Genomic DNA, 23,642 nt, shown 5'->3' on the forward strand with positions numbered 1-23,642 from the left:
CTCTCCGCAGAAGTGGACAGGTTCTTTTGCTCCCTTTTCCTTAAGTCACCTCCGTGTTTCGTACTGTATGACGGTCGCTGTCGAAGGTGGCCAGCCGAAACGAGAAGAGATAGTCGTGTCGTGAAGGCGTCGTAGAGTCAAAGGGCGGGTGGGTGCTTGGATATAGCCGGAGTGGGATTAGTCTGCAGCTTCTGTAGTTAGTTACTTGCTAGTTGAGTGGTTAGTTTGTTTACCTTTAGGTACCTCCAAAAGTACCTACTGTAGCTAAAACTTTCTTTGGAGTCGGATTGACAGATGATTCTCTGTCTCTTCCTAGGAAACTGGCCTCAACTCTCATCGCTTGAGATTTGGTCCGCTTCCTTTGTCATGATCAAAGCCAAGGACTCGCCGTTGATGAAGAGATCATTGTAGCGACGGGATCAAGGTTCTTTCTTGTCCTCAGGGCTGTTTGCAAGCAAGATGCATTGTGCGACCTTTGTCCTACGTCTTCGTTCAGGTATTACACTTGACAATGTTGCGCATACACACGACTACATATACGTCCTTCGAGCTCGAACTCGAACTGGTCTGGGTTAATACGGTTCTTGACAGATATCCCAGCTCCTCGAAGACTCTGGACCTCAGTCGATTGACATTTACATTTACACTCTCAAGCAACCATGACCGACCACTATGCAGTCCTCGGGGTTCCGAGCACAGCGACAACCGAAGAGATTCGAGCAGCTTACAAGACGCTTGCCAGGCAGCATCACCCCGACAAAGGAGGAAACGCAAGCCGATTCGTCATGATCCAAGAAGCAATGGAAGTTTTGACCGACCCGGACAGACGGACACGGTTTGACGCAGGACAGGGTCAATCGAAGAGCCGCGAGTCTTCCCAGGGCACGGGGGGACGCTACGAACGCCGCTATGACTACGGAACGTCGGGCCGGCGTAGTTCAAATTACTACAACTCGGACGACGACGACGACGAGGAGGAGGACGTATCAAGACAGCATCAGCGTCGGTCGAGAAATACGGACGAGTACTACCGGGAGAGTGTCAACAATCCGCGGGCTAGATCGCCGCAGAGCTACAAGTACAGCATGCCCCGCAACCTCGCTACCATGTCTCTCCCTGAACTCGAGATTGTCGCCCTCAAGGCCTATGGCTCCTACTCCTATCTGTATGAGGACTTGTGGTCGTACAAACCTGCCCGTGGCTTTCCCGAGACCTGGCGCCAGCTGAGCAACGGTAGAGAGAGACTTGCCCGGCGTCATTCGGCAGTGTCTCCAGAAGAGCTTCAGATGCGCCTCTCCGGCCAACGACCACCGAACGGAATACTGGGAAAGTTTGTGCGTGAGCTCGAGGCTGACGCTCGCCTTATCGTGGCGCTTGAGGGAAAGCTCCAGGCCGTAGTTCCAGCGGCGAGAGCCGTGGAAAGACTCATGTGGCGCCAGGAACGGGTCGCAGGTTCAGAACAAGCGCGCACGCTGCAAATTCTGATGGACTGCCTGCGTTCGTGGCTGGCTGAGGAATTACAGTCAGGGCGTGTTCGATATTCGTAATGGTCAGATTGAGGAGAAGGTAAGTACGAAGGGATGAAGCTGGTCCTTCAGTTCGACAACATCATGAGGTGAGTTGCGTTGCTTTTATGTACACCGATCTAGTTAGCAGTCTTTGTGTGTCGAGAAATATCAATTGGTAGAACGTGCGAAAAACAGGCGTAGGTCAAAAGTGTGAAGATGATATTTTCTCTCCCTTCGAGCCCCATAGCTTCTGTTTTGTGTCTGTCTCCTCTCTGCTTCCGGAATGCTTGCTTGCTGTTGTTTTTGAGTGCTTGTTCCAACGACCGTGGACAGACGCAGCCAGGAGAACTTCCATGCATGTGATAGAAAGGATGTTAGAAGGTAAGGAGCGGTTGGCTTGAGCGGAGTTTGAAAAGAGTCGAAGATCCGCAGTGTGTATAAATATCTCAAGGGTGACATTTAGCTATTGAACAAATCACGGACAATGATTATTGAAATCGACACTGGAACTGATACCGATACCGATGATGAGATTTATCGATATCCGCAAGATAGAAAACAATTTATCAAGGTAAATAAACAATGAAAACAACATAACCACATCCACATCCACATCCACGAGACTATATTATCCCCCCAACAAAAGAGTGCGTCCAATGAGGCATGGCTGTGTTGACATGGTTCTGGGACATGATAGAGGTGCTGGATCTCCGAGAGGCAATCAATAGCAAGTTATTGCACTGGGTCAGTAACCCCTCAAGTAGCGACCTCGACGACGCCGCCCATCTCCTGAAACACCCTTCCGCCGTTTGCAGAGTCGTCCTTGAGTTTATAATCTTTCGTGGTATTCCAAATCCTCCATTCACCCGCGTTGATGGGTTCGTAGAGCTTGACCTCGCCCTCCGTCAGGGTGATGGGGTCGATGATGGTCTCCGGGTCCGGGTGGACGAAGAACGGAATGCTGTAGCGGGCGGGCAAGATGTCGCCGACGAACCCGTCCTGGGCGGCGGGCTTCACGACGCGGTGTCTCGTGCTCTTGACGCGGCCGTTGGTGTAGCGCTGGAGCATGTCGGCGATGTTGACCAGCACGGTGCCGGCGACGGGCGGGGCGGGGACGAACTCGCCGTCGTGGGCAGGGTCGATCTCCAGGCCGCCCGTGCCGTCCTGGAAGAGCAGCGTGCACAGCCCGAAGTCGGTGTGCGGCATGATGCGCGCGTGGCCCTGCGCGTCGATCACGTCGCGGTGCAGCGGCGGGTAGTGGATCAGGCGCAGCTGCGGGTCGGCGTGGGCCGTGATGGGCGCGAAGAAGTCGTCGCCCAGGCCGAGCGCCATGGCGAGACACTTGAGGACCCCCAACGACAGCGTCAGGCATTCAGAGTAGAAGCCGTCCAGCGTGTCCTTGAACCCCGGGAGCGCCGTCGACGAGGGACACAGCGGGTTGGCGAACCGGCGGTGCTCGTAGCATTCTTTGTGGTCGTTGATCCCTTCGGCCCCGTCGGCCGTGTAGCCTTGGTTGGTCGACGCCGACGAGAGTTTGTAACTGAGTTTTTGGTCGAGGGGGAGCGAGAAGAACGTTTCGGCCTTAGACATCGGATTGCTCTGTTAGCTGGACACTTCTGGGTAAAGGATAAGACGTGAGATTTGAGGTGTGAGATGTGGGTATCAGATATCAGGTATTAGGCATGAGGTGCAGGAAGGTATGTGGTGATAAGTGTTGATGACAACTGTGAATGTTTCATGTGTGGGAGTCAAGGCTGGATGAGAAAGGGGGGAAGAGGGAAATGCCGGCGGAAATGCCGGCACCACCATGTAGTAAGTAGGATACAGCTGACTGGCTCGCACAACTCCTACTTTTCGTAGAGGGTGGATGCGAGGGGATGAAACTATGCAGTGCGACAAAAAGGAAGCATAGAGTGTATCGCAGCACACTAGTATCGGTAGATGTATAGCATAGGCCCTGGTTTGAGTTTTTGAGTCCTGTTCGATGTACGTACCAATTCAAAAATCTCATCGACTCTAGCTTGCGATATACCCGTGTCTTTCAAGTATATGAATCCAACAGTCGAAAAGGCATCGTAGACCTGTTTCGCTACCTCTTGCTGATCGGCACGAGTGCCCTTGAGAAACCTTTCGAATGAAACGACGGGGATCGCGTCGGTCATGTTGATGTCGAGATGGTGGTTGATAATGACGATGATGATGTTATTGAACCCGTTGAAACCTCAAAACCTATCAAGTACGATACAAACTGGGACCGGGACTGGAACCGAAGTCGAACGTAAATGTGCAAATTGATAGCTTGTGTCTTGACTCTTTGAGATCCTTCCTCGCTCGGTAGATTCGGTTGTGAACTTATCGCGGGGTTTCCGTCAGTCAGAGACGATACGTCTCAAAGATAGACGTATATCTCGTATCAGGTATATCGTGTATCACTCGATAACGTATCGGGCGTATCGCGAGATAATGTATTATGCCGTAATTAAGTTGAATCAGAAGTGGGCGAGATTGAACCCGCTAAGCGACGAGGTAGAGACGCTCTATCCAGAGGCCTGAGAATCCCAAAGCTTCACGATATAACACTACAGCATAAAGAGGTTGAGAGAGCGCGGAGTGCCGAGGACATGCGGAGGCTGGAGCGGAAGAGTAGTTCCTTTATCAAAAGTCAAATGATATGATGAGTGATAGACGCGCCCTTCTCCGACTCCTGTCCACCTCAGGTAAGTCACCTCGCACAGCCCACTTTTGATTGAAGTCTGACCCTGGTCGTGAGGTACAGGTGATCAAAGGGCGTATGAGGACAGGGGTGATGGGACTGGTGCTGCGTGTATCCCTAGTGGTCACAAACTGGGGGGCCCTGTGGGCTTAGGACCGAGTTGTTGTCTATCAGGATGAGCGCGAGAGAATTGGACAGCTTGAGCGTATTCTAAATATTCTCCTTTTCGAGGCATTGTATTTTCATCCAGGCACTACCGCATAATCAAAGGCCACTTTATTTGTGGACGAAGAAAGCATACCCATAGACTAACAGGAATGGACTACTAGGTGATGAAGCTTCTCTAGAACAGGTTCCGGTTCTCAATACGTGTATAGATATAGAGATATATCAACTGTACAGCCGATACAGTCAGGATCGTCAATTCAATCTGTTTGGCCACTATAATCGACTGGTATTCCTCCGTAAACTTCATCAAAGAGTATTCGACCCCCACCATGCTAGTCACTAATTCACATTACAGTCCTGCTTCGTCGCTTTCTTCCTTGGCTTCTTTCACGATCCATTGCTCCTAATCAATTTTCTGGAGAACGACGACTTCTTCGTCAGCATTTATACCGTGGATCACATGCTTTTTGAGCACATCGGACCCCATTTCCATTTCCCCGTCAACAATGGCCTTCAGGTCAGGCACATCAGAATGCTTGATTCCATCAAAGATCTTGTCCACTTCTTCGAGTGTCAAGCCTCTTGTCTCAACCCAGTACCACAGCACCCCAACAAGCATGACAACATCAGCACTCGCATTGATGATATAAGTCTTCCATCCGATTGCGTCCAGGGCAAAGGGAAAGACCATTGTCACGAAAAGTCCGCATAGTTTCGTGGTGAGCGTGTACAGACCCATACCAGTGCCTACGGCATCGCAAAGTTGATGTCAGTTCTGAGATTTTGACTTTGGAATATGGATCACTTGGGGGAAAAGCAACAACTCACCTCTCACTTCATAAGAAAGCACTTCCGGTGGGTACATGACTGTCAGTGGCGTGATACCGTACCCGTACGCTGCGTTGTACAGAAAGATGAAGGCGATCGTCCCATAGATTCCAGACTTGTCGCTAGAGGTGCCGTACACAGCCGTAAGTCCAGCCAGAATGTAAAAGGTCACTATCTGTCCAGCAAGACTGATGGCGCAGAGGGTCTTCCGTCCTACCGAGTCGGCGAACCAGGCACCCAAGAGAGAAATTACCAACGTCCAAGACGTCAAGATAATGTTGATTTCCAACTGGGTGGTTGGGTCTTGAATACCCGCTTGCTCGAGCATCGTCCCAAAGTAAAAGGTGATAATGTTTGTCCCGGGAAGCATGACGATAATGGAAAAGGTCGCGGTGATTATCAACCGTTTACGATTCCCCTTTGACGTGAATGACTCGAAGAAGGACAGTTCTTTACTTTTCTCGAAGGCGATTGTGTCACTGATCTCTCGGAATTGCAAGAGGACGACTGGTGCATCCTTGTCTCCATTGGCATTGACTGCCGCGAGCACTTCCAAGGCCTCGTCGTGGCGATCTTGGTCGATCAACCTGAGAAACCATATATTAATCACCATGGAACCGGTATCAACGTTATGAAAGGCTATGACTCACCAACGAGGCGACTCGGGCAGGAATATCAGAACAAAAAAGCATAGAGTGCTGGGCACAATCTGTATAAGACTAGGTGTTCTCCAAGCCCAGTTGGTACTATAGTGTTGGGTCTGGATCATCGTCAGAAGAAAGAGTATGACCGGTCACTCGGTGTGTCTTACAGAATAGCACACTCCAGATGCGATCAATGTCCCTACACCCCAGCACGCATAGTACAATCCCAAAGCCAGAGGTCGGTACTTCACAGGAGCAGTTTCGGCGACATAAGTCGGACATGAAGTTTGTGCGAAGCCCATGCCAAACCCTGTTTCCTGGTCAGCATCATACTATCTCCACATGTATCCATCTCTCAGGCCCAACCCACCAACGATGAAACGGCCTGCTATGAACATCCCAATGTTCTGCGCAGCTGCTTGGATAACTGCGCCGATCAAAGTGAGAACCGCCGACAGAAGGATAATTTTCTTTCGCCCTGCCCAGTCGACCAGAAAGCCGGCAAAGAAAGAAGCGCATGATCCGCCAACATATGAGATAGCAGTGTTAAGAGACTTGGTGGCCGTTGTCAAAGTGAAGTAGTTTGTATACGTGGGCATCACATTCAGACTTCCCATCAAAGAGCTGTCGTATCCCAAGAGCACGGAGTCGACGACTGAGACGGCAATGATAGCCACCAGCAACGTCGTCTGTGAATGCGGGATAAAGCGAGACAGGTGCTTCCTAGAGCTCGTCGTCGTTGTCATTGTCGCCATTGTACTGGGGCTGCCGAGAGAGAGAGAAATAGGACACTCGGCCCAGGAGTACTGATGTCGTTGCTGTACAGCGATGAGAGTTGTCTTTGTTGCGACAAGGAGTCAAATTACCATCGAGAGTCGGAAGACTTCGTCGAAGGCCTGTCGTATCTCATCTGGGGAAGCAGGCCGGCGTATATATACATGATATCTCGTGACTGCCACCTTATCAACTGGCAACAACATAGTTGCAGCGAGGTTTGCGTGAGCAGGAAGGGTGCCAGTGCTGGGATCTCCGCTCGTTAGCCATTTCGATAAGTGGGGGTTTGATGATTCTTGTGTAAGGAGATCCTTGTATGGGAGAAGATTCCCAGACCAGGACGGAATAGGTAGTGTTTGTGAGTATCTCTATGCACGCCGAGCGACTACTCGTGCTAGTTATTCGGGGTAATGATATGGATAATTGCGACTTGATAAGGACCGCTCATCTGCCGGCTTCTGGTACATGGTATAATGATAAAAGCCTTAGATATCAAGAAGGACGCAATCCCCCATATCCTGAAGAGCCTGTTTTAGTTCCAGGTATATACAACAGGAAGTAGCAGGCTATAGAAGCCACACTGTATGTGATAACCAAATGAGGAGATGGAATAGGGGCCCACGGAAAAACGTATTTCCGAAGTGCAGATTAGCCTGGCAACCGATGCCCACTATCATGTCAGGGTCACTGTCGACGGCAAAGGGCAAGCGAAAGAAACACGAGCTTGACAAGATAGATACTGAATTGTCCATCTGCCAGTGTATGATATGATGAGGCTGCAGCCTCAAAATGGGGTATCTCTCAACGTGTATACTCTCTTCCTAGGTGGAAATCCTCGACACTCGAAGGAGCGAAGAGGCTCACATAAACAACGACTGTTTCACTAACCGTAAGAGATATCCTGCTCATCCGTCACACAAATGACACCTTGGTCTCATCGGTAAGCCCTGCCATTATTATGCTTGACTCAATTTTCAGGCATGTTTGTGCACCACAGGGCAGACGGCTTCCTTGGAAACGGCCTGAAGACTTGGGTGTTCATGCACCTTCCCTTTGTGATGGCCAAGGGTGGCATTGGTGACTGGGCAGACGTCGCCTTCCTTTGCGTTTGCGGTGGAAGGATGGTCTGGAGGAAGGACCGAGGACACGGTTCCGACGACTGGGCAGATGGCTTCGTCCATGGCCTGTTGCTCTGGCCGCGACACGATCTTGGAGAGGGCAGGGCACGACGAGGCGTTCGAGAGGTCGTCACTGTTGTTGAAGATGCCAGGATGCTTGCTCAGATTGTGGTGGTGGTCAGTCGTAGCCTTGGTGACAGGACAGACGAGTCCTGGTGCCGAGAGATCGAACTCGGGATGTTTGGGAGGAAGGACGGTGTTGGTGGTGCCAACAATGGGACAGACTTCAGCCATGATGAATGGTGTAAGGGGTGTAGAGTGGTGAGACGCGGACTGCGGTCGAGATAGATGGTGATGAAGGATTGTAGGGCGTCGAGAGTGGAAGACCTGCAAGGACAGGATGTATAGGCAGCGCGTCAGGCAGATGGGCAGTTGGGCCAGGCCAAAGCGTGGGCTGTCAGGATCACGTTGACACTCACGACGACGACCTCGCATTGGCTGCGACCAGCAGAATCAGCCTTTGATAAATGACGTAGCCACAGACAATAAACAGCCCCCGCAAACGAGAGCGGATTCGGCCCAATAAGACGCTCAACGATGGTAATCCAGGCGCGCATGCCAGGTCACATGCAACACACTCTCACAATCTGGCTCGTATTAGTATTCGTATTCGTATTCGTATTTATGATCGCATTAGACCTGAGCGTCCACGCCTTACTCCGTCCTCCTTATTACTCCAACGTCATTCCATCTTTTTGAACGAACATTTCGAGTCTTGACAAAGACAACACCATCTTGGAGAGTCACCAGACGGCATTGAGAGCGTGTTCACTCTGATTGATTTTCAGAAATTGCACCTTGATTGCTCTTGTTCTGCCTAATGTCCCTCCATCCCATCGCCCAGCTGCAGACGAACGCACCCCCTGCAGCGCCACACACAAGGTAGAACACATTGTCGACGCTGACACTGTAGGCTTTTACAACGCCCGCCACTTGGTCTGGAGGAACCACCTTTGTAAATTCAGTGGCCCCGGCCGCAAGTACCGCCTCGGCATTGGCGCCTGGAGCGTATTGCGGGATCTTTGTTTTCAGGCTGTTGCTAAAAATCGTCTGCGCGATGGTAAGGAATGTCGCAGCTCCAAAGTTTTGGGAGAAGAGAAGTATTGCCATGGCGATTGGTGATTCCGTCGCCGGAGTGAGTGCTTGGAGGGCGACGTACACCTAGTAAGTAATAGGGTTAGTCCGGATGCGTCAGGCCACAAGATGCCTTTGCAACAAGGCAACGATACCACTCACAATGGGTGCTGCAGCTCCACATCCAACTCCGCCGATGATTTGATATCCTATTCTCGGTCCAGATGGATATGTTGGAGTAAGCATCGAAAGCAGGCCATACCCAATCGCAGCGAGGGAAGCACCAGTTAAGATGAAGGGAAGGAAGTACCCGAATACTGGCACTATTCAAGACTATGTCAGCATGACCTAAATCCTGAGGAAAATTTCGTCTGATGTAGGCAGATGAACCGCTCACCGGAAATGCCTGCTACCATGGCCATCGCAATCTGCCCGAGGATATTCGGCAGGACGTACACTCCACTCATAGTCGGCGTCGTGCCCTTGACAGCCTGAAACCAAATCGGGAGGTAGTATCCTGCACAAATCAAGATTCCGACGATGAAGAACAAGGTCAAGCACGCTGACCATACGATCCGTCGACGTAGTATCGCCAGGGGGATCATCGCATCGTCGCCTTTATGATACTCCCAGACGAGAAAGATGGCGAACGTTGCCGCGCTTCCACAGAAAAGCCCTAGGACTGTGGCGCTAGTCCAAGCGTGCTGTCCACCTCCATACTGAAGGGCGAGAAAGAACTGAATAGATGCCGGAGCAAAAATGGCAAATCCAACAAGATCCAAAGTCTGAGTTAACATCCTCCGCAGTGTTTGCTTGTCTGACTTCATGGCTCCCTTGGGAATGTGGATGAAGACGAGTGTCCCCGCAACAACAGCACCAATGGGAAGGTTGATGTAGAAGCCTATCCAGTCAGCCTGTTTCAGTAAGTGAAAAGATTTTCCGAGGACATACATAAACGCCATGTCGCGTACTGAGTCAAAGCTCCGCCGATCAGAGGGCCACAGGCTTGACCGAGTTGACCGACTACACGATGGGTCAACCAAGGGGCATGAGAAATCCAATGAGAGTGCTACTTACTTGCCATCAAGACGCCAAACATCGCTGCAAATAATGGTAAGTACCACTCAAAGTTCAGCCTGGAAGGGTTTAATACCTGGCTGTCGTTCTTTTGGTAGACAAGCAGCAAAGATCGCCAAGCCACCGTTGAGCAAACCAGACGCGCCCAGCCCCGATATAGCTCGCGCGACGATTAACATTGTCGAAGACGTCGCCACTGCGCAAAGGAGAGATCCCAGTTCGAAAACGAAGAAGAACGATAGGAAAGCCCACTAGAAGAACCCATTTAGCGAGATCTATAAGTGGTCGGTCAGGACTTCAGATGCTTACCTTGAGATTAAAATAGGTATATATCTTCCCACTTAACGGCTGCAGAGATGCGCTGAATCCTGTGTTAGATCTCCCCTTGTACATGCGACGTACGGATTGGCTGACCTCGCGAGCTGATATGCACTTCCATACCAACCAACATCAAGAAGAGAGTGGAAATGATCCGTAATCTGAGGGATCGCCTGTGATACCAGTGAGTCTAAATCTCCATAGCCCAAAGAGGTGTTCATTGGCCCATACAGTCACGATAACCGAGATGTCAAGCATGATGACAAACTGAGTCAATGTCATGGAGGCCAATATCAGATAAAGCTTGAAGCCTGTTGGACGATCCAATTTCTCATGCTCGTCAGGAGGGCCGGATGCTTTCTCGGAGTCCTCTCGTGGCGGTAGAGTACCGGTAGTCTGTGGTTCTTCGTGTAGTCCATCGGTGTTGGTGTGCACAGTCGGGATGGGCGTCTCTTCAATGCCCATGATTTCAATAATTTCTTCGTCCTGGCGCGACTACACATGACATGATGACAGGAACGGTTATTGTGGGAGGAAATAATTTATAGCTTTTTGAGATTGGAGGTAGTATGCCGTGGTCTGTCGGGCATATCAACGATCGGGCGGGTTTGGGGGTCCTGAAGTCCGGCGGAAGTTTGTCCCTTTGTGGATGTGGGTCAAAAATTAATCAGACCACGAAGCAAGTATTTCTCTCAGCCACACATCATCCAATCCATCTATAGTAGATGTGTCGGCAAACACTCCGACCTCATCACCTGGCTCCATATCTAACCCCAACGGTGCAGGTGCAGACAGCTTTGACCCACACCACAGCCGGACTGCCGTGAATCCTTTGATGGTCCTGGTCGCAACGTTATTGTCCGTGCCATCAAAGCAAACATGCCTAGCTTGCTCCAGGTTGTTCAGCAGCCGATCCAGGACGAGGATAAGATCGACAGTTGAGCGAACCAAGGCAATATCCCAGCTCGGATGATCCAGAATGGTGAGTTTGTATAAAACGGCAATTGAACGCGTAAACTGCGTGAATATAGGGAAGGACACGGCAAAATACTCCGAGATTGGAATCTGGAAGAATTGATCAAAAGCCAACTTCACCGTGTTGAGACAGGCATACAGAGCGTCAATTGGCTCGAATCCAATGTTGGAAGACGTCGAGGTTAACTGCGACAGAGCCATTTCGCAGACGCTCAATTCTGCGTGATACTTGCATGCAAGAACAACTCCTGGACAACCTTCAGCTGAGAACATATACTCATCGGGACTATTGCTGGAACTGACCGTCTTTTTGGGCTTGGGGAGACAACCCCTCCATGGTTCGTTGTACATTCAACTCGAGCGCTTTAAAGTAGAAAGCCACAGGCACCTTGGAATCTGGATTCCCAATGTCTTCGTAACACCATGCGGCAGGTTGCAGTCGTTGGGAGAGCCGGTGGAATCGAACCTGGGCCAACAATAGATCATCAAGCGGACTTTCCTTCTTCTCGCTCAGGACTTGAACACATTGCTCCATATACTCATTCCATTGCATAGCATCCACGTTCGTGAGATGAGTTGCGACCCTATGGTGCGTCAGTAGAAATCATTGACTTTGGGTGAGCGAGCGTTGGCTTACGTCGAGGCCATGACGAAACAACCCAAGACCGCCCGTCGTTCTTCCAAAGTTGGACGAGCATCCATACGCCCCGTCAACTGATGCGTTCGGTCCGTGAAGCCGCCCACTTTCGGGAGTAGATTTGGATTCAAATGGAATGGTTTGTTCAGCCGTAGATCAAATACTATCATCATTGCCATATGTGTGAGCCGAGACAACATTTTCGGATAGTTGATCAGGAGATGCTCATTGCCCCTGGTAAAGTGAGCTTGCACACAACGAAACACAGCTTCAAGAGTCATAATGGCTCACCATGTCAGGTACGTCAGAAGGCCAAGGAGGAGGTCAACATCCGGTTCACTGGCGTCGTCTAGGATCATTCGATGTGCCACTATTCTGCGGATTTCTTTGAAGAGTGACATCTTCTTCGTAGTAGACTTTGTAACGACGGCGACAATACATAAGTACAGAAAAGGACGGTGTTGCCGTATCTTTGTGGCGGTATAATCCGGCGGCAAATGAACGAATGCAAAGAATCTCAGCATCTGAGTTCTGAACACATCGACACATTTTTCGGCTTCCTCGAAGGGCAGGTCCAGATCTTTGCCGACAGCCGAAGCCATCGATACAGGACTCAGATTTGCAATGGACATTGCAACTCCTCCTGGGATGTAATTGTCTTCTAGAGCCGAGACAGACTCGACTGCCTGTGGACGTGAGGGTCGAGCTGTAGAATCTCTCGTGCGAGCTCCATCGCCCGAGGATGTGACGGATTGTAGTAGGGAAGTAACTTCGTTAAGTCGTTCCTCCAACAGGGAGATCCTGGACGTTGCATCTCGGTTTGCGTGGCGTTTTCGTATCGAGTCAGCCGCATGGCATTGTTTGTGAAGCCGAAAGCATCTCTCGCACTCGACCCGTCCTGGTCGTCGAAGACATTTGCATTTCGATTTGGCACAGTTTGTACATGACTGACCATAGGACGCTGGCCTGGCCACGCTTGATGGGGTCGGTGGAAATGAGGCCGTACTCGTCATTATGCTAACTGAGCAGGCAGAGCGGAATTTGACGGGGACTTGGTGCACAACACCCGTGTGAACATGGCCATTCACACGCGTCAACTAAGCCTCTTTGAAACTAGAGAATCAAGTATGGTCGGGTTGAAAGCGTAACTTCATTCAGCCAAGATCAGGAGAGACCTTTCCACGCTGGAATGAATAAGAATCCAGGGAAAGAAAGACGATGCTGAAGGGGGGGACCGGATTTCGGGCTTGTCAATTCCGGTCGAAGCATCTCACCGCACGCCGCTTTACTCACTGGGCTTCGCAAAGAGTGCAAACATACTAGTTGCCGCTTTTTGTTGAACGGGGCCGCTCTCTCTCCTCGTTACTTGTTCTCTGTACAGCTTCGCCAATAAACAACTTCAGGGTGCACATGACATATCGAGTCCAGGGTCATATGAAATGTCTACGACTATCTATGCAATAAGGCCGTCGGCAATCTCATCTCGCTCTGGCTATGCGCTCAGCTCGATGCTAAGTTGCTAACCGGCTACGAAGCAGTGGAGTGACATAAGCAATATTGTGGTCGCGGACGCCGATGCCAACCTTTGTCAATGGCGAATCGTCGTCGTCGAGTGACAAAGCGATCTCGCATCCCCCAAAACTGTTAGAATATCGATGAAATTCCAACCTTTTTGTGAACCGCAGCGATCCAAGTATCACTGCCCTTCGCTCTTGCAGCACCCTCCAAGATCTTATGAGACTGCCAATCTGTATCAATCATCTCAGCCAAGTTCGAACCATCAGCGAATCGAGGTTCTTAACCACTCGCCTTCACGTTTCTCCCCCTAAGATGAAGATGGCGGTGGACGCTGAACACCAACATCCGCCTTTCTGTGCCGAAGTGCAGAACCAGCGAATACCTCCAATACCCTCAAAGCCTGAACAACCATTGACGAATGGTGATCTGAATAACACGGCGTCTGTGCGCATAACTTCGAAACCTGAGCGTCATCCTGATTTTGCCTACCGATTTCTTTCCATTTCGGCAGATATGGATGAGCCTACGATCCGTTCGAAATATCGACCGTTCCTACTCCCGGATACTGTCCAGCTGCAAGATTGGATCAGTAGACTGGAGCTTGCCACCGTGACTGAATTGGTGTACAACGACTTGAGAGTAACAGGAGAGAGGATCAAAGTTTTGATATTATACGGGAGTCTTCGTCAAAGGGAAGACAACCTGTGAGGTTTATATGCTGAAGAGATACTTACCCCGTGTAGGTCCTACTCAAAACTTCTCGCCTTTGAAGTCGCTCGTATACTCTGGCGGCTCGGTTGTGACGTGCGCGTCTATAACCCACAAGGTTCACCTGTCAAGGATGATGACCAGCACAACCATCCAAAGGTACAAGAGCTTCGAGACCTCAGTCGCTGGAGCGATGGACACTTCTGGGTATCACCGGAACAACATGGTAACCTCACAGCTGTCTTCAAGAACCAAATTGACTGGATCCCTTTAAGTACAGGATCGGTGCGGCCAACACAGGGACGCACCTTAGGATTGGCAATGGTCTCCGGGGGATCACAATCTTTCAATACGGTCAACAGTCTGCGGGTTCTAGGCAGATGGATGCGAATGTTCACCATCCCGAATCAGTCATCAGTTCCGCAGGCCTACACCTTATTCACAGATAAGGATGAGGATGAAGGCGGGTCGAGGTTAATGCCAGGAGGTAATCGAGATCGACTGTTCGATTGCGCTGAGGAATTTGTGAAGTATACCGTTATTATGCGGCCGCACTTCGCCTTGTTCAGTGACCGATTTAGTGAGCGAGAGCCGCTGGTCATAAACTAATACAGCCCAGGGATCCTCTGCTGCTAAGAACTGCTAGCGTCTGAGGCATTCTAGTATCGATGGCTACCTAGAAAGCAATTGGAGTTAAGCCTGCGAATGTGGCCCACGTGCATTTGGGGCTTGTGCTGAAATTATGGGTGGACTGTATGGCTTTCCGATTCTGGCTCATCAAAACTTTCCATTTCAGCAATACCTAAGCAATAATTCGGCACGTACTTCGGCACCTCCTAGCGAGAGATACCATCCATGGGTCGTTCTCCAACCTCCACCCTCTCGAATCTGTGTGACGAAAGCGGTATTAAGAATACAAATTCTCGCTTATGTGACACACACTGCTACTCAAATTATACATCTAGGTAGAGCATTGTAGCATTGTCTAGTTCAGAGCTTAGAGTGAGGGGTGGTGGGCAACTTGCTAACTTGATAGATTGCTAAATGGACAGTTATAAGACGGAAGCTTTTTGAAACCTCGTACCGGTTCGAGAAGACGGAGCGCGTGGGCTCGAATGATTGGCGATATTCATATTCCGACTGCTCAGTCACCCGAGAGCTTTCCCTCGAACAACTGTTCAGTCCGGAGCTTTCACAAAAGATGCACTCTAAGTTTGCATTCGAATATTCCATCAACTAGTCTTCCCAGTTCCAACGACCGGCAATCCATCTCGCAACATAAACAAGTGAAATTAACACCGGCACCTCAATTAGGGGACCAACGGTAGTGGCCAGTGCCTCGTCGCTGGTAGCTCCAAAAGTGGCCACCGCAACCGCAATAGCCAGTTCGAAGTTGTTACTGGCTGCAGTGAAGCTCTGCGTAGCCGCAAGTTTGTATCCAAACCCGATGCGTTTTGTGATCAAAAGCGTCAAAAAGAAAATGACCACAAAGTATACAATAAGAGGGGCAGCTACTCGGACAACTGAGACAACTTGATGGACGACCTGCTCTCCCTGGGAGGCGAACAGAACGAGAATCGTGTAAAGAAGTCCTAACAGCGACCACGGAGCAATCCATTGGAGGAATTTCCGGTCGTACCAGGTAGCGTTGATGTTCCTGAGGATTAAGCGGGTCGTGATGGCAGCTCCAAGAGGGATTCCGAGAAAGACCCCGACGCTCCGAGCGACTGTCGCGTACGCAACTTCAAAGCTTTCCCCGTGGCTTATGACGTTCACGAACAGAATGGCCAGAGGGGCGTAGAGGACCATCTGGAGGACTGAATTGAAAGCCACAAGAATTGCGCAGTACTCCTCATCGCCGCCTGCAAGACCAGTCCAAATCAGGACCTTCGACGTAGTAGGGGTGTTGTCAGCGGATACTGGATCGAACATTGTCTCAAAACACAGACTAGGGCGCTCACCATGGCAATGCAACGTGCCAGCCCCACAAAGATGAGGCCGTTGCGAAGTTCAGGTCGATCCGGCAAGAAGGTCCAAGATAATCCGAGCTGCGTCTTCAGCATGTGTAGTTGAACAAAGGCTTCGTAGAGCGCAACATACCATGAGAACGGGAGCAATAATCCAGTTGGCCACAACGCTGAAACCCAGTTGGATCCAAATCTGACGATGGCCAAAAATGCGATGCAAGGTCTCATACTTGACTTTGCAGAGGATTGGGTACATCATCACCAACAGACCGACAGCTGGGGCCGCAGGGAGTTCTAGTCAGTTATGGAAGAATGCAGAGCGGAGTATCCTTTGGCCGCTACTCACCTATGGGAACAGAGACGTCGACAAATTTGCCTTTCTGGAGAGCTGGCCCAACTCCGTCGACAAAATTGCCAAGCAGGATGCCGACGATCATTGCTAACAAGATCCAGAGGACCAGGAGTCGGTCCAACCACCCGAGGCCTGCATATGCTGATTTCTTTTGTTTCACACGTCCTTGACTTTGCTGTTTCTCCGCGTCAACGTTGGTAGCTAGACCAGGGGTGTGGCGACCAGTGTTCTGATCGTCCAGGGTACCCGGGTCCTCGCGAGAGTGTGACATTCCAGTACAGGGCCAGAAATTGATCGAGAGTGCCGTACCAGTGTCTGAAGTAAGGATTCTTCAAAAAAGAATAGCAAGGACCGAGCTCTCTATTGCATGATCCAGCGACCGAAGTTGCCTATAAAGCCCTGTATTTGCCATTCCGGTCAGCCTTCCAAGAGGCGTTTAATATTTTCAGCGAATGACAGGGCGCGAGTGACCACAACAAGACCCTTTGTTGAAATGGCGAAAGAGTTTCACAAATTAAAAGAGACGAGTGACCAAGGCCAAGATCTGACACATTGTACGTCGTCAGGTGGCGCTGTATTCCTGCTGGAGGAACCTTTTATCCAAATCTGATTGCTTGCTCACAAAGAGTCTGTGCGATTCTGGGGCGTCCCTATCTAAAGATACCGCCAATATCTCTTCTGTTGGTTTTCACATCTGGCCCATTAAGGTTCTTGTCGATTCCATTGCCTGAAAACGCTAAGTGATGGTCCAGATGCTCGCAAGGCACGAGGCATATCCACAACCACGAAATCAATCGCCGACAGTTATGACTCGACAAGAGTTACTGCAGTGGCTTCGAGATGGAAAGACACCAGAGATTGATTTTCTCCTAGTCGACCTGCACAGAACGGATCATGAGGTAGAGAGAAATGGTCGTTTTGACGAGGATTGATCTCTTACTCATTGTGCAGGGCGGTACGATCAAAGGTTTCCATCAGCCTTTCCGCCCAGAGCCTTTAGAATAAACTCGGTTGAACCTATGTCAGAGTGCTGGTATAGAGACTGCAATCTGGTATTGCGGTAGGTCCTCATTAGACATTCTGGCCGATGTCGCTCACGTTTCCGCCTTTCAGGTTCCTCCAAAGGCCGTGGGACCCGTGCTGCTGGATGGTTTCAAGACCTACTCGATGATCGGCAGGTCTCTGGAATCTATTTCTTTTCTTCCTAACGTTTGTACCTCACCTTTTGGACAGCATTCGCGCACCCCAGAGACAGAAGCTGGCGCAGATATAACAAACTCCGCAAAATATCTGGGTGTATAGATAGGGTCGAGAGTGACCAGGTCGGCGAAGATATAGCGCCACGGCTTCCGAGACTTGAACAAATGGCACGTTAGCACTAAAACAAGATGGTGCAATAAGACGGACAGTGAGGACACACATGTAGTCGGTAGAACAACAGCCAGCCAGGAGAGTGAAAGCAACGAGGGAAGCTGCCTCAGCCCCACAACCTCAACGCAAAGTGGCGCGATAGTCTAGTAAGTCAGCAGAACACCTGAAAGTGGAATTTTGGGTTCCTGGAATGATGCGTACCATCCAGAACACTCCTAATATTGCTCCACTGAGAACTCCAAAGAACGTTGTTAATCCGAACGTGGTGGCCGGTACCCAGATAACAAGACATGAGAGCCCACAGAGGAAAGTCAGACTAGTCGCAACTCCAAAGCGGCCAAAGCGGTCGCTTGCAACGCCAATAAAGGGTCGTCCGATCGCAGTGCCCATGTTCAAAAAGGCTGTCACCTGTGTTGCCTGTGTCCTAGACAATCCGATGGAGATCGAGAAGTCCGAGAGCGAGTAAAGTAGAGGAATGTACCCTATCATGCTGAAGAAGGCCCATGAAAGGAGCAAAAGAACATCCGTACGCGACGCGAGGCGCGAGTCGAATGGGTGCTGTTTTGGTCGAATGATACCGTTGCGGTCGCGGATGAGGATTGCGGCAAGGAGATTTGCCAACAGCGCCGTAGCTCCGGTGATTCTCAATGCCCATCCAATCCCGAGATGTTCTATCAAGGCACCACCAGCGAACGAGAAGATCAACCCACCGATTCCTGAACCTGCCGCACTAATCCCATTGGCAAGACTCCTCCTTTTCGCAAACCATTGCGACAAAACCGCGATGCTGGGTACGTAGACGAAGCCGACACCTAAGCCGACCAGGGCACCTTGCGAGAGGTAGAGATGCCAGATACGAGAAGCATAAGACGCTGCAATGAAACCTCCTCCAAACAAGGCTGCCCCCGCCAACATGGGTAACCTGATGCCGTAGGATCGAGCCAGGTGCGTGATCAAGGGAGCCGAAAGCATTGCGATTCCGAAGTTCAGACCGCCGATGAAGGCGTATTCTAGAGGTCGAGCTTCAGGGAAGGCGTTGATTGTGAGATAATACGACAGATAGACACCATAAGACTATATTTGTTAGCTCTGGGAGGGACCGGACTCTGTGACTTACGGCTACAACGCCCCAGGTGAAACAGTTGATTACGAAGCAGCAAGCCAAACACACCCATCCGTACCCACCATCTGGAGGTGGTGTCGCGTTATCATCAGGCTCACTCAACTGTCCTGATTCATCCGGCATGTCGTGTGGTAGTAAGGGGAGATTCCAAAACCGGGCGCGTTACACCGCCTCACGAAGTTGAACGCACTCTGTAAGCAATGAGACACAAGGAGCTGAAATGCGCGATTATACTCGGTTTCACGTGTTTGCCATGTCTTAAATATGAGGTGTTTCGGCGTGTTGTAGTAGTCCGGGGAATCGCATAGATAGTCTGTCGGTGACATATCACTTGGCCCCACCCCCGTTGAATGTGCTTGAGTGGAGCTTTGCCTCTTTTTCTAATGACGAGTATTCTCGAGGTGCGGTGGTGACATATCATCAGAGAACCCATGCATTTACCGATTCAGGGATCACGAATTGGGAGTTTCCGGTGCAATGCCAACGAAGGAGCAACTACGGCTAAGCGGTCTTTATCCAATCCGTTGCATTGTACTACCCTCCTCAGCCGTGACATTCTATCTTCCGCGCTTTCTACGAGGGGCAGTGACATATCGCTGGCGTAATACGCAGAGTTATTAAGGTGACTCTTACCCTAACAATGTTCACGGTTCTGCTTTCTACCGCCCTCTTTCTTCTTCCCAATTCAAGTTTTACTTCTATTAGGAAAGCAATCTTTTGCTCCCTTGGCTTGATCGCAATGGACAAAAACCAGATCTACGAGAAAGTCCAAAGAGCTTACAGTGCTGCTGTCAAGGGCAACGGTAGTGACTATGGACGGAAGGTCGCTGTCGCATTTGGATACAGCGAGCAAGAGCTGGCAAGCATCCCCGACGGGGCTAATCTTGGTCTAAGCTGCGGAAACCCATTGTCGCTCGCAAAACTAAGAGAAGTACATACATCCCTCCCTCCCCTTGGCGTGTTTTTCTCCCAACGGCGTCATGTACTGCCTGAGGCCTGAATTCATTGCCTAACTGTCGAGCAGGGAGAGATCGTTATCGATCTTGGCAGTGGAGCTGGGTTTGACGTGTTTCTTGCAGCAAAAAAAGTCGGGGCCCATGGTAGAGCTATCGGAGTAGATATGAACAAGGTATGCAATCCAAGCCCATCCTTCCCGTCGCCTGAATCCTCCTAAAGTACGGAACAGGACATGCTTGAGCGAGCAGAACGGAACAAAGAAAGAGTCCAATCTAATAATGCTTCATTCGTGGAGTCTCGAATCACCAAAGTGGCATTGCCAGACGCCATTGCCGACTGCATTATAAGTAATTGCGTCGTAAACCTTGTCCCAGAGGAAGAAAAACAGCTCGTGTTCAACGAAATGTTCCGGTTGCTAAAGACTGGTGGGCGCGTGGCAATCAGCGATATCCTGATGAGAAAGGAGCTTTCACAGGAGCTGAAACGCGACGTGGCTCTATATGTGGGATGCATCGCGGGTGCAAGCGAAGTGAAACAGTATGAAGACTATCTTCACACAGCAGGGTTCGACGGTAAGTTGTCGTGTTTCTCTAATCAATCTGGAAGAGTGCCCATTATGGAGGCAGGTCTGCTGATGCGCTTCCGCTGTTAACAGACATTCGAATCGTCGACGCCCACAACGACTTGAATGTGTACAAGAGCAAAGGGGCAGAAACTTCAAGCCAATGCTGTGGTACAGACGCGAAGAGCCCATGCCGTGAGAAGTCGTCTCCTGGTTGTGATAACCAGGGTTCCGAGCAAAATGATGCTTTCGAAGCCAGCAGAAACGACTTTGCTGCTTTGGATTTCAATGAGTGGGCGGGTACGTACGACAATACCTTGTCCTGCCCGTAGTCCTCAGCATTGGCTAAACGTGATGTAGGTTCATTCAAGATCTATGCCATCAAAGCATGAGTCACTCCCTCTCAGTTGAAACGCAGGCTTCTTGCAACTTTGGTCGAATCTTCCCCACACGAAGCAAAAGAAGTTGCTGAACTCGAAAGTCCGCATGTTTTCAGGCTCTGAACTGTCAGAAGCCATTAATACGATCAATAAGACCTTAGGGAATGCCTTTCTTTAATCCTACCTTGCGTTTTGGTCGTTTACCTCGAATTTGTGTTTGACTGCTGTTCGAGATCCCGTATAGACTGGCAATCTTGGTAATTGCACAGCTCTGGTTTCCGAGTTTTTAGTTCTCTGTATACACATCAACAAGAAACGGGGTAAGTCAAGGAAAGTCTGTTTACGGAAGCCAGAAACAAACATCCGGTGTTGCTGCTGGTGTCGAGACGCCACTTAGTTCACCTAGTATCTGTCTCAAACGGTGCACAAGAGGATTCCAGGAATCCGGGTAGATCAATCTGTGTGTGGATGGGACTCAGGGGATCCTGTGAGAATGAAACCCTGCTCGAAACAGCCGAACAACAGTAGGCTTAAGGACAACAGGGAATTGAGACGTGCTGGCTCTCCGCGGAGGACTGTACTCCGTGGTGGGTGCAAATAACATAGTATTTACTTGGCCGTTCAATCAAGTATCGATCCAAGAACGGAAATAAGAATAACTGATCGCCTATCTTACACTCTGCCTCACCGTGGGGACTTCCAGCTGTGAGAGTTTCAGTCGCTATGGTGGCTCACATGCCTCCTCCGGCGTTTCTAGGTAATGCATAATTTGGAGCGAAGGCTGTCGAGGGCTTAGGCAAAAGGCGCACTTTTCAGCATTCGCACAGTCTATATGCGGCCTCTCGGTTGATGTTCACCTTTCAACCAATCCCGCCCAGCGGTTTCCATTGTGGGCTTGATTCGTTGATCGCGTCTCCTAACGACGGCCGTTCTGAGGGCCGTTGGCAGAGATGTCAGACCGCTGCGAGGTGTAAAGGGCTATCCTCCTTCGGTAATGGCTTGGTGCATGTCGATATGTCACCGATCTTGGCGACGTCCATCCAAGTCTTTGGCTTTTTGAAACGCCTCTGGTGATCTCAATCGCAAGCCTTGTCAGTTTTCACCAGTTCAATCGATATAATAGTTTTCTGGGACAAGATGTACCTAACAGATAATCAGTCTATTTCTGTGGGGCAGACGCAAAACAAAACACCTGCACACACACTGATCCGGGTGCGCAACAATCAGCGACGTCACCGTGAACGACGACGACAGTATATTGCCTTCCTTGAAGAAAAGGTCGACAATAGCGAACATCTTCTTGTCCAGGCAAGAGCGAAGATTGCGGAACTAGAAAGTGATTGCAGATACTGGAAGCACCGTGCTGCTAAGGAGCATCCTGATGGAAATGTGGCTTTGGAGTCGTTGACACCAACAGAAGAACAACAGCTGGGAAAACTGGTTGACGAGACACTAAGGACCCCATCATGGGTCCCAGACACCGGCCGCTCTCCCAAGATGACTACAAATTCCGGGTCTCGACCCTCCCTGGCGGCCACGAATTCTACAGTCGTAGACGGATCTTTCACCCCAATAGTTCCTCCGCCGCAACCATCACCAGGTTTCATAGCGCCAGCCCTTGTACATCTCTTCCATGTCCCAGAGCCCAATATCGTTCCGCAAGAGAAGGCAGATATGGACAAGGGATCTATATCAGCCCTTAAAGACGACACAATCGCCGGCCAATCCGAGGAGGCCTGTGTAGGCCCCTTAGGTCCGGAGTTAGACTGCAAGACCTATCCAGCCATCCAAGAGGAATCCACAGTACCTTGTAGTCATGCATCCATTTTGATTGCACAACAGAATGTTCGAGGAATGGATGAAAACGCTATTCGAGGTTGGCTTCAGAAAGGGTTCCGGCGAGGGAAACATCAGGACGAAGGTTGTCGAGTTGAGACATCATTATTGTTCGCTGTGTTGGATTTCATCAGCACATCTTAGTCGTACCGTCCAGCTGCTCTTCGAAGGGGGAGATGAATTTAGCAACCCTTATCCATTTGGTTCCATACTCTTAATGGCAGATCGACATCTAACTATCTACCTAAGCACGCTCGTTTTGTTGAACTAGGCTTATCCCTTTGGTTATTTGTACTCCGTACCATCTGCAAACATTCACCAACAGCCTCGCCTATTGGCATCTTCAGAGTTTGATATCTCAAATCAGTTCGGTCATCGAGCCTACGAGGGAGGTGACATTCGGCAACTGTCATTATCCAAGATCTGCTTATGATAACTGTGGGTTGACGAGCGTTTACACCTCCCGGTTCACCCTGCCGAGTCCGATTCTTTGTGCAGTTTGAGAGCGAGAATTAGTGTTGATGGACTTGTGCAACATGCCTTATTCGACTTTCCATAAGGCTGGAAACTTCTCTGTCCTCTCTTTATACTGATATCATTCGTGACAAGTTGACAAGGTTTGGCTCATACGGGCTAGGGATATGCATCCTGATAGGGAATTATAACAGGTGCACAGAACATCATGAGACGGGAGCTCCGCCGTCAAAACGCAGACAAGATTGCCATTCGCTTTTGACAAGATTCGACGAACGGTTGCTATGAGGTCTAGCGTTCCTCTAGTTGAAGTTTATAAACTGCCACGTAATTCTTTCTGGGTCTATTTTTGTTTGGTTGCGTTTCTGGCGTTGGGGGCGATTCGATGGGCGGCACGAAGACCGAAGCCTCGCGGATACGACGGTCGCTTCACCCCATCATCTGTTGTACCCCCCCGACTCCCCTTCAAGCCGTTCATTTTCTCCCTCTCCCCACTTATG

The 23,642-nt window shown here is 50.2% G+C and overlaps 11 protein-coding genes across 11 annotated transcripts; 4 read left to right on the forward strand and 7 right to left on the reverse strand.

Annotated features, from left to right (window-relative positions):
* Positions 1-659: 659 nt before the first annotated feature.
* Positions 660-1,547, forward strand: PV08_10437 (uncharacterized protein; the record flags this gene model as incomplete). The annotated part of the gene is made up of 1 exon (XM_016384751.1): positions 660-1,547. The coding sequence occupies one exon, from the start codon at positions 660-662 to the stop codon at positions 1,545-1,547; it is 888 nt and encodes a 295-aa protein (XP_016231353.1).
* Positions 1,548-2,264: 717 nt separating this feature from the next.
* PV08_10438 (uncharacterized protein) lies at positions 2,265-3,670 on the reverse strand (the record flags this gene model as incomplete). Its single annotated transcript, XM_016384752.1, has 2 exons — positions 2,265-3,089; positions 3,503-3,670. The coding sequence occupies 2 exons, from the start codon at positions 3,668-3,670 to the stop codon at positions 2,265-2,267; spliced, it is 993 nt and encodes a 330-aa protein (XP_016231354.1).
* A 1,122-nt stretch (positions 3,671-4,792) lies between these two features.
* PV08_10439 (uncharacterized protein) lies at positions 4,793-6,607 on the reverse strand (the record flags this gene model as incomplete). Its single annotated transcript, XM_016384753.1, has 5 exons — positions 4,793-5,136; positions 5,218-5,804; positions 5,868-5,977; positions 6,029-6,171; positions 6,232-6,607. The coding sequence occupies 5 exons, from the start codon at positions 6,605-6,607 to the stop codon at positions 4,793-4,795; spliced, it is 1,560 nt and encodes a 519-aa protein (XP_016231355.1).
* A 1,002-nt stretch (positions 6,608-7,609) lies between these two features.
* On the reverse strand, positions 7,610-8,047 carry PV08_10440 (uncharacterized protein; the record flags this gene model as incomplete). The annotated part of the gene is made up of 1 exon (XM_016384754.1): positions 7,610-8,047. One exon carries the CDS (start codon positions 8,045-8,047, stop codon positions 7,610-7,612), a length of 438 nt encoding a protein of 145 aa, XP_016231356.1.
* Positions 8,048-8,581: 534 nt separating this feature from the next.
* On the reverse strand, positions 8,582-10,747 carry PV08_10441 (uncharacterized protein; the record flags this gene model as incomplete). Its single annotated transcript, XM_016384755.1, has 9 exons — positions 8,582-8,974; positions 9,050-9,210; positions 9,285-9,788; positions 9,839-9,910; positions 9,965-9,988; positions 10,041-10,215; positions 10,274-10,325; positions 10,379-10,455; positions 10,514-10,747. 9 exons carry the CDS (start codon positions 10,745-10,747, stop codon positions 8,582-8,584), a joined length of 1,692 nt encoding a protein of 563 aa, XP_016231357.1.
* A 198-nt stretch (positions 10,748-10,945) lies between these two features.
* On the reverse strand, positions 10,946-12,907 carry PV08_10442 (uncharacterized protein; the record flags this gene model as incomplete). Its single annotated transcript, XM_016384756.1, has 4 exons — positions 10,946-11,505; positions 11,561-11,841; positions 11,895-12,128; positions 12,186-12,907. 4 exons carry the CDS (start codon positions 12,905-12,907, stop codon positions 10,946-10,948), a joined length of 1,797 nt encoding a protein of 598 aa, XP_016231358.1.
* An 817-nt stretch (positions 12,908-13,724) lies between these two features.
* PV08_10443 (arsenical resistance protein ArsH) lies at positions 13,725-14,729 on the forward strand (the record flags this gene model as incomplete). Its single annotated transcript, XM_016384757.1, has 2 exons — positions 13,725-14,116; positions 14,156-14,729. 2 exons carry the CDS (start codon positions 13,725-13,727, stop codon positions 14,727-14,729), a joined length of 966 nt encoding a protein of 321 aa, XP_016231359.1.
* Positions 14,730-15,356: 627 nt separating this feature from the next.
* Positions 15,357-16,710, reverse strand: PV08_10444 (arsenical-resistance protein; the record flags this gene model as incomplete). The annotated part of the gene is made up of 4 exons (XM_016384758.1): positions 15,357-16,007; positions 16,082-16,168; positions 16,221-16,363; positions 16,434-16,710. 4 exons carry the CDS (start codon positions 16,708-16,710, stop codon positions 15,357-15,359), a joined length of 1,158 nt encoding a protein of 385 aa, XP_016231360.1.
* Positions 16,711-17,930: 1,220 nt separating this feature from the next.
* Positions 17,931-19,056, reverse strand: PV08_10445 (uncharacterized protein; the record flags this gene model as incomplete). The annotated part of the gene is made up of 2 exons (XM_016384759.1): positions 17,931-18,884; positions 18,928-19,056. The coding sequence occupies 2 exons, from the start codon at positions 19,054-19,056 to the stop codon at positions 17,931-17,933; spliced, it is 1,083 nt and encodes a 360-aa protein (XP_016231361.1).
* A 616-nt stretch (positions 19,057-19,672) lies between these two features.
* On the forward strand, positions 19,673-20,844 carry PV08_10446 (uncharacterized protein; the record flags this gene model as incomplete). Its single annotated transcript, XM_016384760.1, has 5 exons — positions 19,673-19,864; positions 19,958-20,062; positions 20,120-20,462; positions 20,546-20,752; positions 20,813-20,844. 5 exons carry the CDS (start codon positions 19,673-19,675, stop codon positions 20,842-20,844), a joined length of 879 nt encoding a protein of 292 aa, XP_016231362.1.
* A 1,125-nt stretch (positions 20,845-21,969) lies between these two features.
* PV08_10447 (uncharacterized protein) lies at positions 21,970-22,812 on the forward strand (the record flags this gene model as incomplete). The annotated part of the gene is made up of 1 exon (XM_016384761.1): positions 21,970-22,812. The coding sequence occupies one exon, from the start codon at positions 21,970-21,972 to the stop codon at positions 22,810-22,812; it is 843 nt and encodes a 280-aa protein (XP_016231363.1).
* Positions 22,813-23,642: the final 830 nt, after the last annotated feature.

Source organism: Exophiala spinifera (assembly GCF_000836115.1).
Source record: "Exophiala spinifera strain CBS 89968 unplaced genomic scaffold supercont1.8, whole genome shotgun sequence".
NCBI lineage: Eukaryota > Fungi > Ascomycota > Eurotiomycetes > Chaetothyriales > Herpotrichiellaceae > Exophiala > Exophiala spinifera.